The following is a 14,969-nucleotide window of genomic DNA, read 5'->3' on the forward strand; positions in this document are numbered from 1 at the left end:
TAAATTGTCATAAATATGTCATAAACATGACATAGCAGATTAATGATCAAACACTTTGCTTTATGGGTTAACATTACATTAAACAGTCATGTGGTTGGTTTTGACATTGGCTGTCATAAGGCCATTATAACGGTGTCATTAATATTGTTCTTGACCTCAACTACAGTGGTACACATTGAATTTGTCATTAAAATGTTATAATGGCCTTATGACAGCCAATGTCAAAACCAGCAACATGACAGCAGATTAATTAGCTTTATGGGTTAACATTACATTAAACTATGTCATGTTTATGACATATTTATGACAGGTTGTGGTGTCTTAGTAATGTCAAGTTGTCATGACAAAGACACTGACAGGTTATGATGTATTGGTTTATGTCAAGTTGTCATAACAAAGACATCTCAAACAATGTCATATTTGCATTAAAATTGTCCTAATTGAGCGAATGACACTTAATGACAGTTGTCATAAACATGCATAAACCCTCCTTCATATTCATAACATGTGTCTTGTCATGATTATGAAGTTGTCATGTCAGTCTTATGCACACCCCTTCAAGTAAAGTGTTACCTCATTTTTTTTTTTAAATTGAGATTTATACATCATAAAAAGCTGAATAAATAAGCTTTGCATTGATGTATGGTGTGTTATGATAGGACAATATTTGGCCGAGAAATGACTATTGAAGATCTGGAATCTGAACGTGCAAAAAAATCTAAACATTGAGAAAATCGCTGTTAAAGTTGTGCATTTATGTTCATTTATGCTGCATTCACTCACAAAAATATTTTTTATATATATTTACGGCAGGAAATGTACAAAATATCTTCATGGATCATGATCTTTACTTAATATCCTAATGATTTTTGGCATGGAGATAAAATCGATATTTTTGACCCATACAGTGTATTGTTGGCTATTGCCACAAATACACCCGTGCGACTCCTGACTGGTTTAGTGGTCCAGGGTCACATATGAACCCCTAAATAAGGAGTGCTATGATTGGCTGATGAGTTTGAAGGTCATCTTACCTCTCTGTCTCTTCAGTTGTGGGATACTGCTGATTGTGGTCGCCTGAATGATCTCCACAACTATCTGATACCTGCAGGAACACAAAACCAGAGCAAAGTGACTCTCTTCAGTGTGTAATGTTGGTGTTTGATCATGAAAAAGCTCCAGTTCTTCTCTATATCAGTGTCAGTGTGTCTGAACTCCTGAAACGCCTCCATTGTAGTCTTGAGTTTCTCCCGGGAACGAACACGTCACAATATTCACAATATTTAACATTTGGGCTTATAAACCATATGTAATGGAGATGGAACACTATGTGTTTGGTATACATGGATTCAGAAGACCCTAAGCTAACATAAGCATACATGTAATGTGTTTATAAAGGAAGTATGAGTGAAAAATATACTATAAACTAGAGAATTTCAAAAACCGAAATTAGATTTTTGTCATTTATTTCTGAAAATCACACATCACACAACAATAGTGAACAGTTTTTGAACAAAAAATATATTTGTCAAAGCCTTTGCTTGACAGACATGTGTAATTGTTAAATAAAATGTGTAAAGAACAATGAAAAATTTAACTTTATTTACAAATAGTCCTAGGCGTTTTTCTTAGGAATGCTTTCTCCTCGTCACTCTCCGGCAATTGTTCCAGAGCTTGTTCCACCGTAAATCTTTACTGCTTGCCATCATAAAAGTGCTAAAGCAATAAATAATGATATAATTGTATGTATATATATATTATAATAATTGTTATGTCTCTCATATTTCTCTGATAATCCGCTCCGTAAGCCTCCGTTCGCTCTCTCCCCTTCTCTCATATCCCTAACAATATAGTACCACCCCTTGCAAGGCTACAGAGTCCTCTGATTTGCTAGATACATCATGGTAACCTTCCTCTGATTGGGTAAGAAAAATATTTCTCCATCGGCAATTTTTCCATTGGTTGTTGCTTTCGGAATCTGCCAAACAACATCGATTTCATTGGCCCTTTACATAGTGGTATTGCGCAACAAGGAAGTGTGTATATTTACAACCCGGGTAAGTTATCACTGTTTTCAGCGGAATCTGAGGAAGACGGTAAAAAAGACCGCACCTCTCTATCATTAATAGTTTTTAAGATATTTACACATTTGTAAAAGTATGCCATTTTGGGCGGTACCGCCCAATCCGTCCCCAGAGGGTTAAGATCTGATTTGACTAACTCTGTATATACGCATGATCCTCTACTCTGTCCATCCACCTGGTCTGAGTTTGAGCTGATTGACCTAGACACATGTAACGAAATTGTTGGTTATGTAAAACCTACTATCTGTCCTCAGGATATCATTCCACCTCTTTTCTTGAGACAAATCATATTAGCCACAGTTGGTCCTGGCCTGTTACTATTAATTAACAAATGCCTGTCGACGGGCTCCTTCCCAAACAGTCTGAAAGTTGCCGTGGCGACGCCATATCTCAAAAATAACTATCTCGATCCCTCCTCTCTTTGTAACTTCCGTCCTATTCCTAACTTTCATTACATTTCGAAGATCCTTGAGAGAGTTGTACTGATTCAACTACAATCATACTTATCAGTAAATTCTCTCCACGAAACTTTCCAATCTGGTTTTAAAGCTTTGCACAGCACTGAATCCGCTCTTTTACGAGTTTCAAGTGATATTTTCACTGTAACCGACTCTGGGAAATCACTCTGCACTTTTTATTTTATTACAAACACTTATCAAAACATTAAACCTTAAAGTCCCCCTGCAGTCAATAAACTCATCTCTGATAATCAAAATGACATATTTAAACTTTTTTCTGTAAAAATAATGTCTTCTAACACTTTGCCTTAAAATAGCTTGAATGTAACCCGACACCCGTGCTAAACAACACGTCACCCGGCAACAACCTCATCAACAACCTCACGCTCTGTTCTGGTGAGAAACGAGATGCTCGAATTATAGATGCTGAACAAAACATGCTCTCTCTGCCTTTCAGCTTTCACACAAAGACTGTTTAACCCTTTGAGCACGAGCACATTTACAGAAACACCCTCTTCGGCTGATAAGATGCCCAGTTTTAGACCTCATGTCAATGCAACTGAAAATCAAAGAGGCTTATAGTCATCATTTAAACAAAGGTCTCAGATAAAGTGTAGAGTCGACAGGCTACCAGATTCTGGCTGACAGTAGTACAGATATCATGTGTTTTAATAATAATAATAGGAGTTATTAACAAACATTCTCACAAGCAGAGTAAGATATTAAGGGTCATTCTCCAAAACAAGTTTCTCATTTAAATAATTAATATGCAGAATAAAGGGGCGGGGCCTGGTTGAGTCGGTTAGTAGTGTGTTGAAAATGGCGGTTATCGAAACTTATCATAAAACGTAAGATGTAAGATGATTATATTCATGCATATTGCGATTTTTGTGAAATGTATGCATTTATTCAGTGTTGTTATTGATGCTAAAACGAATAAAAGTTGTTTTCGGTCATTGAAACTAAGCTGAAATAAAATAATATATACATATAAGATGGAAAAACTTGACAACTAATTGATATAAATAAGTTTGTTTATATACTAAAATGAAGCTAGATTTTACAAGCACCAAAATGACTAAAACAAACTAAAATTAAAGTGAAAACTGAACTGATTATTCAAAATATTAACAAATACTATAATATTATATCAATAACACTGCATTTATCAGCTCCTAATCTAGTTATAAGCTTTTATGGTTGAGTAACAAACATGATAAACGGATTAACAGCCTTTTGTGTCCCTCGTTAACATAATGACTGTGACAAGTGAAGTATTGTCAACCCTGTTATTTCTGAAAGCGTAGTTATATCCCAATACAGCGTGAGCTAAACCATAGTGCGTTAACATCATCAGCTGAGCTCGAGCTCGATGCGTCTTCCGGGAACGAACACGTCACAATATTCCTCATTATAATAATTCATGCGCAGAATAAAGGGGCGGGGCCTGGTTGCGTTAGTTAGTAGTGTGTTAAACTGGTGGTTATGGGAAGGGGCGGGACTTTCCCAAACACACTCGAAGCGCTCGACCAATCACAACACACTGATCCAGCCGACCAATCAGAGCACAGTGTGCTTTTCAGAAGGAGGGGCTTCATAGAGACAGGAACTAAACAGGAGTGTGTTTCCCGTATAACGCCGTAACCCGAAACCATATTGACACAAATTTGTAGTTCAACCTCGTTGGTTAATGATGTCACTCGCGCACGTGGTGGAGAAATAACTTCTTTGTATGAATCTGTTTGAGATCGAATTAATGCTAGATGTTTTGCTATAAATTACAGACATGCATCTGAGGACTATTTCTCATTTTCCTCAGATATTTTGCTTTATTTCCAGATTCAATCATGGACTCAATCTTGCGTACTAGAGCTCGTTCACACATGCGCACTCTTCAAAAACAACGCTTTAACCCATTAAGTTGCATATTTAAAACTGTAATATCCTATACTAAACCTAAACTAATATTGACAAACTATATATCATTTGAAAGCTTACAATCTGTAGTTTTCATATTTGGTGATTGATTTTCAAAATAATTTACAGAGGAGCCGTAATCTATCAATTTGCAACAATAATATTTTTATACTCCTAAGGCGTGTTTAGACCTTTATTTTGAAATAGTGATGAACATGAAAATCATGAAAGAAGGGTAGAAACCTCAGTTTGTTTTCATGCCAATAGTTCAAAAGATAGCATCCATAACATGTTTTAGAAAAAAAGGTCTGAAAATGTTTTTAATATAAATATTATTTTTTTTAGATTCACCATTTGTGATGTGGCAGCGAGCTATAACGCACATGCGTGTTCTTTTTATGTGATTATTGAGTCATATAAAAATATGCCAAACTTCCCTTACTACTTCTGAATAGGATGCCTACTTTATAAATTGTATGAAAATTGTGGAAATAATGGTTCAGATCACTCAAAACACATATGGAAATGGTGGCGCCCTTATATGGGCAGTAATGGAGCTGCAAAATCTCACTGAAAGCTCATTTTTTGAGATATCAACCTAAAATTTGAAACACAACTTGTTCAGAGGTTTGATTTTCTTGCAGTTTTAGAGTCCACCTAAGGGGTTTTGAAAAAATATATTTTATATAAATTTTTAGATTTTACATGTTAATAAACTCAAACTTCTATCACTTTTTTTTTCTGTTTCACTTTCTTAATCTATTTAACTTCTTCACAAATCTGTCAAATGTCTTCTTTAAAACAAGATCAATCTTACGTCTATATTCCAAAGCATTCTTGAATTACAACCATTTAAGTTCGGATTGTGCATTTACATGTTCATTCAAAAAGGGGGCGCGACACTTAAGAGGTTAAACTCACGACCATAGTTGTCTAACGATGCTTTCAGAAAACACAGTCCAGAGCGTTACTGACAGACTGGGAAGAGAGGAGCCGCAACACTGGAGAATATGAGGAGAATAATCAACATTCAAGCAGGAAAACCTGTTCTAGTAGAGCCTGAAACAACACTTTACCTCTTTAATGTTATTGTGTTTTTTGATGGCTCCAGTCAGAGATATATCGGGTGACTCACTAAAGCTGTCTGGGTTTTGGCCATTTCGCCACATCCAAACTAATTTACTTCAGTATAAAAATAGTCCTGTTGGAAAGCAATTTCTGTTACCTTCACCTCAGACAAATCACTCTTTAAATAGGTGAACTGGAAGTGTGCGCTGTTGTCGTATTGGAGAAGACGTTTGTCATGTGAGGTTTGTTCCGCTTTGGATGAGTTATCTAGAGTCGGGAGACGGTGGCATTTAAAGGCTCGGAGAAACTTGCATCGATCCGCAGGCGTAGAGGACGATGATGGATCGGGAAGCGACAGGCGGGAACACAAATACAACCATTGTAGTGTTTTCTTGATGTGTGTTCAGGGTTTGATTGTGCTGGTTTTTAGTACAGGTGAAACTCGAAAAATCTGAATATCGTGCAAAAGTTCAGTAATTCAACTTAAAAGCTGAAACTAATATATTATATAGACTCATTACATGCAAAGCAATAGAATTCCTCAAAAATCACACTATGAAAAACAACAAAGATTTAGATACAAACTGTAAACTTTTAATATCAACATTTGTCAAACATTACAAAAACATTATATCTGAAAATATGATTTATGAAAATGTTTTTAAAACAGTTTTGTTTTGACAAAATTGGAAAATAAACAGTATACTGATTTTTTTGCATATATATAACTGTTTTAAAAACATTTTCATTATATATATATATATATATATATATATATATATATATAATTTTTTTTTTTTTTTTTTACATTTTATGCTTTGAACATCGTAACTGAACAAAAAAAATTGCTTTATAATGAAAAATTTTCATTTTCCTAAGTTAACTTTCCCTAGTTTCCTAAGACCTATTTTCCTAGTTTCATTATTCATTCACTGGGAAGTGAGAAACCAAACATAACAAAATCATACATCAAATAAATGTTTTTTATTTATTTTTTGGCTCTGTGAAGCTGCCTTTGAAAATCCTACATAAAAGTTTTGGTTAAAAGCTAGGTATTTTCGATATTTTGAATATTGAAATGAGAGCTTATTTTACTATCTGTGCCTGACAAAGATTTTCATCTGTAATTTGCAAATAATTCTGAACTGTAATTTTATCTTTTTCAAGTGTGTTTGGTTAGGGTTAGAGCACTTTTAGATGCACTTGCACGTTAGAACTGGAGTTGAAGTGCCCTGACATACAGAAAATATATGTTTTTATTTTGTGTCTGTACAGTTGCTTTTGAATGGCTGCCTATGAGGGTCAAAGTCCCGCCCCTTCCCATAACCACCAGTTTAACACACTACTAACTAACTCAACCAGGCCCCGCCCCTTTATTCTGCGCATTAATTATTATAATGAGGAATATTGTGACGTGTTCGTTCCCGGAAGTATGCAGGACTTATGCGAGTCCCAGCACTAAACACACGGAGAAGGACAGTGAAGGCGGAGGGATGTTCGGTACCTGAGCTGTTTGAGGAACTGTATGTCGGAGCTGCTGCTGATGAGTTTGATGAACTCCTCGTAGGACGGCGCGTACGTGTACGCTTTCTTGTGATGCTCGTTCACCTGCTCTCGGTGCTCTAACTGAGCGAGCAGCATGCGGTTAATGTAGTCCGGGTCGCTCAACACGTCCACCAGCGGCTTCAGCACTGCAGAGACAAACAGAGAATGGTGTTGAGCCGGCAGCTGTCTTAAAGGGATAGTCGCCCCAAAAATTAAAATTAGCCCATGATTTACTCGCCCTCAACTCATCCTAGGTGTGTATGGCATTCTTCTGTCAGACGAATACAATCTGAGTTATATAATGAAATGTCTTGGCTCATCCAAGGTTTTATTCCTTGTATTACTTGCCTGTATTCCTTAGATTTAATTTTGAGTTGAGTTTTGATACTGTGACATTCTCTACTGTGTTTTTATTTTATTTTTATTATTTGTTTGTGTATCCTATGGAAGCTTGTTTCCGCCACTGAATAATTTTTTTTTTTTTTTATAATTGCGACTTTTTATCTCACAATCGAGATATGAACAGGGCCGGATTAAGAGTTCAGAGGCCCCTGGGCACAATGTCTTGTAGGCCCCCCCTTAGGGCCAAATGTATATTTTGTCCAAGGACATTTTAATACGGCATTTACAGTTTTACTGACTTAAAAGGAACTTTGTTGCTATGCTGGAGTAAAGTTCATAAATGGTCGTTCTTTCCCATAGGATTTTGTAAAGCTATGTTGGGTGGACCTCTGTGCCTCTAGGGGGGTTCGGGGGCATGCTCCCCCGCAAGAAAATTTTGTACATTTTAAGGTTAAATGCATCAATCTGGTGCTCTTGGAGAGATCAAAATTAAGAGCTTCAGTCCATGAACTGCTCGTTGAACAAAGAAAAAGCATTGATTTGTACCAGGAAAATAAAGAGGGCTCAAACATCTTTTTAGTTATGAGAGTCTCAGTCTACATTACATTATCAATGGTGTTTTAGGATGCCAAACAATTATTATAACAATGTAATAATGATTTATATAATTATTCCTATGACGTAAAATCCATAATATAGCCTATAAATGTACTATAAATGAAAATGAATATTTCAAAAGTATATTTTAGTCTACATTACACTATAATATAGGAAAATTTAAATACTTTTGTCCTAATTTCTTCACTTGCAAGAAATAAACCCATGAGCTTTTATTTAGGAGAAAACACCAGATAACCTGATCGCGTGAGCAAAGAGCGCACTTTTCTTTAAATCACCAAGCACACACAGGATAAGTCTTGTGCTGTTTTATAAAGGCACAAAGCCATATCATGGTTTCGATTTTAGTTCGTTGGCAAAATATAACGCTAGAGACCTTTATGTTAGGTTATACATTTTACATCTAATATGTGTTGGGAAAAGGGAGAAGAGAGAGTTCGGCAAAAGGCGAATTCGAACTCGGGTTGAGCGCATCAAAAGCTGCTTTCAAGCACTTCACGCGTTACGACCTACGCCACTGTAGCTATTCCGTAACGGGCGTCTTTTTGCTAAAAAGACAGGCACTTAGTGCAAATATACGCTCCGTTATCTAAAATATTTTTTTTCTTCCCCTCGCTTTGGCCACAAGTGCGCATGGCGAACTTGCAATGAATACATTTTATCAGACCGGCCCTCGCGGCCTCGAAACACTACCGGCCCACCGGGGAAACTCCCGACTCTCCCGATTGCCACTCCGCCCCTGCGTCCCAGGGCCCCTTAGATGTCGTGGGCCCCTGGGCAAGTGCCCAGTTGCCCTAATGGTTAATCCGGCCCTTGATATGAAGTCGCAATTTCTGATAAATAAAGTCGCAATTGTGAGATATATAGTCGCAATTCTGAGAAATAGTCGCAATTGTGAGATATAGTCGCAATTCGGAGAAATAAAGTCGCAATTGCGAGATATAAAGTCGCAATTCGGAGAAATAAAGTCGCAATTGCGAGATATAAAGTTGCAATTCTGATAAATAAAGTCGCAATTGCGAGATATAAAGTCGCAATTCTGAGAAATATAGTCGCAATTGCGAGATATAAAGTCACAATTCTGAAAAATATAGTCGCAATTGCGAGATATAAAGTCACAATTCTGGGAAATAGTCGCAATTGCGAGATTTTAAGTCGCAATTCTGAGAAATAGTCGCAATTCTGAGAAATAAAAGTCGCAATTGCGAGATATAAAGTTGCAATCCTGAGAAATAAAGTCGCAATTGCGAGATATAAAGTCGCAATTCTGAAAAATAAAGTCGCAATTCTGAAAAATAAAGTCGCAATTGCGATATATAAAGTCGCAATTATAAGAAATAAAGTCGCAATTGCGAGATATAAAGTCGCAATTCTGAGAAATAGTCGCAATTCTGAGAAATAAAAGTCGCAATTGCGAGATATAAAGTTGCAATCCTGAGAAATAAAGTCGCAATTGCGAGATATAAAGTCGCAATTCTGAGAAATAAAGTCGCAATTGCGAGATATAAAGTCGCAATTCTGAAAAATAAAGTCGCAATTGCGATATATAAAGTCGCAATTATAAGAAATAAAGTCGCAATTGCGAGATATAAAGTCGCAATTCTGAGAAATAAAGTCACAATTGTGAGAAAAAAAAGACAGAATTGAGACTTTTTATCTCACAATTCTGACTTTACAACACATAATTGCGAGTTTATATCTCGGAATTCTGACATCTTTTCTCAGAATTGTGAGATATAAACTCGCAATTGCGAGTTATCAGGCCAATTCTAAGGGAAAAAAAGACTAACTTTTCCCCCCTCAGAATAGTTTATATCTCACAATTCTGACTTTACAACACGCAATTGCGACTTTATATCACGCAATTGCGACTTTATATCACGCAATTCTGACTTTATATCTCGCAATTGATGTAAACTTGCAATTGTGAGATAAAAAGTCGCAATTACCTTTTTAAACAAGCTTCCATAGTATCCTGACACTGTTAAGCACTTTGGTCAACTGTGGTTGTTTTTAAATGTGCTATACAAATAAATTTGAACTTGAATTGTAATATATATTGGACTTGAAGTATTTGCTTAAAGCATTGCACTATTGCAAGTTTCTGCCAATGAAAAGCTTCACATCAGCCTTTTATTGAGGTTTCAGTGCCTTAGAAAGAAGTAGTGAAATAGCTAATGATAATGCGTATATGATCAAGGTCTCGCCCTGAATAAGCCTGCCAGTCTGAGAGCGCAGATGTGAACACTTCCCCCAGTGTAACCACAGGAACACACAGGTTATCTAGCAGCTGCGTCCTGAAGCATCCGGACAGAAACTGCTGTTTTTAAAGACACTGATCTTAAAAAGTTGTCATGAAACGGAAGTTGCGCTCGTCTTTTCTTCCCTATTGATTTGAGACGTACTGTATATCCGAGTGAAACTGCTTCTTTTGTATTTTTTATTTGTTTATTAACCACCGATAAACACAACAGTTGAACCATAGTGCTGTACAAATAAGATAAAACAAAAGGAAACAATGGAAAATTATATCAGCAAATTTAACATACAAAGGGTTAAAAAGGCAAAGTAAAAAAATAAGATTTCAATTTAGGTTTAAACTCATAAACAGAACACATGTAGGTCGCGTCGCCATTGAAATGAATGGGATCGTGTCGCTTTGTGTCGCTGGGGCTTCAGAGACACTACAGTGTTTGAGGGCGGGGCTAAGAGACGCTGTTCAGCCAATCAAGACCACAGGCTGGCATTATGCAAATTAGTAACAAACCTACACAGGAAGTGAGACTGGATTACTGACGACTCGTTTCAGTTCAGAATCGCTTCTTTCTTTTACAGGTGAAATTAGAATATCGTGCAAAAGTTCATTTATTTCAGTAATTCAACTTAAAAGTGAGATATTTCAAGCCTTTATTTGTTATAATTGTGATGATTATGGATTACAGCTTATGAAAACCTTTTCACAATATTCTAATTTTGACTTTGGGGTTTTCATAAGCTGTAATCCATAATCATCACAATTATAACAAATAAAGGCTTGAAATATCTCACTTTGCATGTAATGAGTCTATATAATATATTAGTTTCAGCTTTTAAGTTGAATTACTGAAATAAATGAACTTTTGCACCATATTCTAATTTTTCGAGTTTCACCTGTAGGACACAATAACTCATTAACATTTACCTTTTACATTCTCGCATGAAAGGAAATATCCCGGAGTAATCCATCATTTCTCAAACATCAGCTTTAGTCTCTCTCCAGTCCAATAATTGATGTAATTACTAGTAATTTCATGGCAAATCAAAGGCAATTACAATCACACATCTGGTGCTTATAGAAAAGATCCTGGAATCAATTTTGTGATTTGTAAAAAAAAAAACTGCAGTAATGTTTCATGAGTTCTTACCCAAGAGCATCTGACAATCAGTCGAGACACTGAAGCTCGAGCCAAAAACAAGACTTTCCTCAAATCTAATTCTCAAGCTGTGATACGGTCAGTGAATGAAAGCTTTTGTTCTGTGAACCAAATCTCATTTCCATCCATGAAAGCAAATCATCTCTCCTTATCAAAGTCTTGTACTTGTGTTTTAGAAATATCTTCCTCATTAAACCACATCAGGGGAAAGTTATGACAAACACGAGCTATTCTGTGTGTGAGAAATATGCTTTCTTGCATTCCAAAATAATTGATGCTAATCATAATTCCTATGATGAATAGAAAGTCCAAAGGAACAGCATTTATTTGCAATTGAAATATCTTGTAATATGCTATGATATAATATGCCTGTAGCTCAAACCATGCTAAGGTCATGAGTTCAACTCCCAGGAAATGCATGAACTAATAAAAATGTCGCTTTTGATTAAAGTGTCTGCCAAATGCAGAAATGTAATAAACTGGTGTCATAAAACAATGAAAGCTAACAGCACACAGGGCATTAAATGGCAGATCTGTCTTGCATTCATTTATTAGGGCCTCATATTATGAGGACCCTCTTGGAATTGCTCCGTTTATTATTATTATTATTATTATTTTCCGAAATGAATCGCATTTTTGAGGGTCTAAACATGCACGAAAACTCACAAAAATTTGCACGCGCGTCAGAACTGGCGAAAATTTACATCTGATATGCGTTTCAGAATGGGGCGGGGCAAAATGGCTCAATAGCGCCACCTATAAAGGTTCGACGGAGTGCGCCTCCCGCTACGTTTCACGTACGTGTACGAAATTCGGTACATGCATGTAATGACCAAATACCTACAAAAAAGTATCTTGGAGCGTTGCCCTAAACACAACAGGAAGTCAGCCATTTTTATCTTCCTCTCCGATTTTTGCCATTTTCAGGCCTCGCACTTTAACGAACTCCTCCAACAGTTTTAATTATATATGTGATGTTTTGAAGATTTTATGCAAATTCTGACTGAATTCTACCCAAGAATCCGAGGTCACGTACTGACAAGTAGAGATGCACAGATAAAAGCTATTATTTTCACTATCACATTGTTTAAAAACAGCCGATGATCAGTGCCGATTATATCCTGTCAATCAAAAAAAATCTCGTGTTGAATTTCGGACAAGTTAATGCGACAATAAACAGTTATAAATACATTAAAGCAGGCTCTATGACACTATGAATCACCCGTAGTTCAAGCCCGGGTTGCCAGATCTGCAGTTTTTCCCCTATACTAAACATCATTTAAATTCAAATAGCTCTGTGGTTTGTTACTTCTAAAATGAAACATTGTCATCTTTCAAATTCTGTCCATTTTATCACGAAATTCAAGCAATAAATGGCGTTTTGGCGCTCTTAAATGTGACGTTCGATCGCAGTCGCGCCACTTTAATGCAAATTATATCTCGAAAAACATGCATTAATATCAGAAGGTAAGTTGAAAGTTTCAGTACAACTTATCGAAATCCGTATCATGTCTCATGTAGTCTCTCAACCGTGGAAAGATGTCAATAAAACTAGCTTGTGAACAATATCACTTAATGTTGCATTTACCTCAGGAAAGTCATCCGTTTGTTAGTTAGCTATAAAAAACACTAGAAATTAGCTTATTTACTGTTACTTATATATGTATGTTTGAATACATTTGCCATGAAGACAAGTGCTTATGAAAACTACCTTATATGTGCAACTGAGTTGTATACAAACATTTAAGCTTTGATTTTGGTGTAATTGTTATATCTATTATTTATAATATCATTTATAAAATAAATAGGCCTAGCGGTTTTAATATGACACCTCTGTTGTTAATTGCAACCAATATTACAGTGTACCAAATGTATAGTTTGATTTATTTTTTCACAAGAAAAACCAAACTATCAAGTACGCCGATATAAGTACGCGATGGGGTACGAGAGGCTGTGCTGTGAATAAGTCCCGGATGAAGGGCGTTGTTAGGCACGATGCCAGGTGGAGTTATTCACCATACAGCACTGGCCTCGAGTACTTTATTGATTTTATAAAACGGTTACCACTCAATACAAATATTAAAGCCAAAAAATATGTATCAGTGCAACTTTCATGAAGTAAAATCACTAAAAACCTTCCTTCCGCTGGAAAAAATAGTCCCTAACTGTGAACAGCAGCAGAAGTTACACACATTATTACTCCATTTGACTGTGTGTATGAGCGAGTCAGTCAGTAGAGAAGACTTTTATATTGAAAGGACTGAAACTTCTTGTGAACACGGCGAAGAATAACGCAACTGTCAATGACTAGGAGAGAAAACCCCTTCACTGTTAAAAGGACAAGATATCGCAGCGGACATTCAAACAGATGTTTTATTACTTATACAGGACTGAGCTGAAGGAAAATGCTAAATCTACTGTAAATGCAGTTACACTCGATCTCTCACAATACTCTATAAGCTTCAATGTTAATATCACTGAGATCAAACATATGTTTACGTTGCTAAGAGTGGTTGCTAGGGGTGTTGTGTAGTGATACAAACCAAGCGTGCCGCTCAAGCCCTGAGAAGTGAAGCCAGAGCGTCTCGATCGCCCCCCGGTGGCCGGTCCCAGTACAGCTCATAAGCCCCGCCTCCTCATGTTATTCAACGGCACGCGAGACCAACTAAACAATTAAATTACACTTCAAATATCGTTTTTCCAAAGATGGTTTCTGTCATTTACTGTAGTTTTTATCACGCTGATGTAATTTCAAGTGTTTGTTTTCAGTTAGTTATTTGATGCGGTGGTGTGACGTCATGATTGACAGCTGTGATTGACAGGTTCTCTGAGCGATGTCGTCACTGAAGCACCAACTGACTTTTTTTCGGGATCTTCGGAGGACTGAGGAGATTGGAGCTTTAAATGTAATATCTAAATTTCTATAATTAATTTTGAAAAAGTGCCGGAGCGTGTGCTTGCGATTGATTCTGGAGAGTGAGGGCGGGGCCTTGATTTCGCAGGCCTTCGCGGCTGACCAATCAGAATCAAGGACTGGAACTAACCGTTTTATAATTCTGCATAATCGGCTGAGGAATGTCATATGGTGCATCTCTTCTGACAAGCACAGAATAAGCTCAGGTCACCTTTAGTAGCGACGACCTCCACCAGCAGGAGGCGCAGGCTGCGGGACCGGGCGTCCCGTACGGGGAGCAGCCGAAGCATTAGCAGACGAGCACAACAGCGCAGAAAACACAACTCCTCATCGGGACTCATCAGACACGCGTGCAGCGGGAACGCACGAGGATCTTCCTCCAGCCTGGACACACACACACACACACACACACAGAGAGAGAGACGGTCTATTACATTATAACTATCATGACAATGAAGCAGTAATTCATATCTATATGATATATAAGAAATGATATATATGAAATATGATAGATATGATATATGATACTGTATGATATATGATATGAGACATGAGATAATATGAGATAAGATATAAAATATGATAGATATATGATATGATATATATCATA

General features: G+C 36.8%; 1 protein-coding gene across 1 annotated transcript in view; it reads right to left on the reverse strand.

Moving 5' to 3' along the window:
* LOC130078675 (sorting nexin-25-like) overlaps window positions 1–14,969 on the reverse strand; it is a 71,940-nt gene that overhangs the window by 28,691 nt on the left and 28,280 nt on the right. Inside the window, 3 exon segments of the mRNA XM_056244261.1 lie at window positions 1,035–1,105; window positions 7,032–7,218; window positions 14,571–14,743. Coding sequence (XP_056100236.1) covers window positions 1,035–1,105; window positions 7,032–7,218; window positions 14,571–14,743 — 431 coding nt within the window.

The sequence above is a fragment of the Rhinichthys klamathensis genome, unplaced genomic scaffold (genome assembly GCF_029890125.1).
Source record: "Rhinichthys klamathensis goyatoka isolate OS25496 unplaced genomic scaffold, OSU_Roscu_1.1 h1tg000947l_1, whole genome shotgun sequence".
Lineage (NCBI taxonomy): Eukaryota > Metazoa > Chordata > Actinopteri > Cypriniformes > Leuciscidae > Rhinichthys > Rhinichthys klamathensis.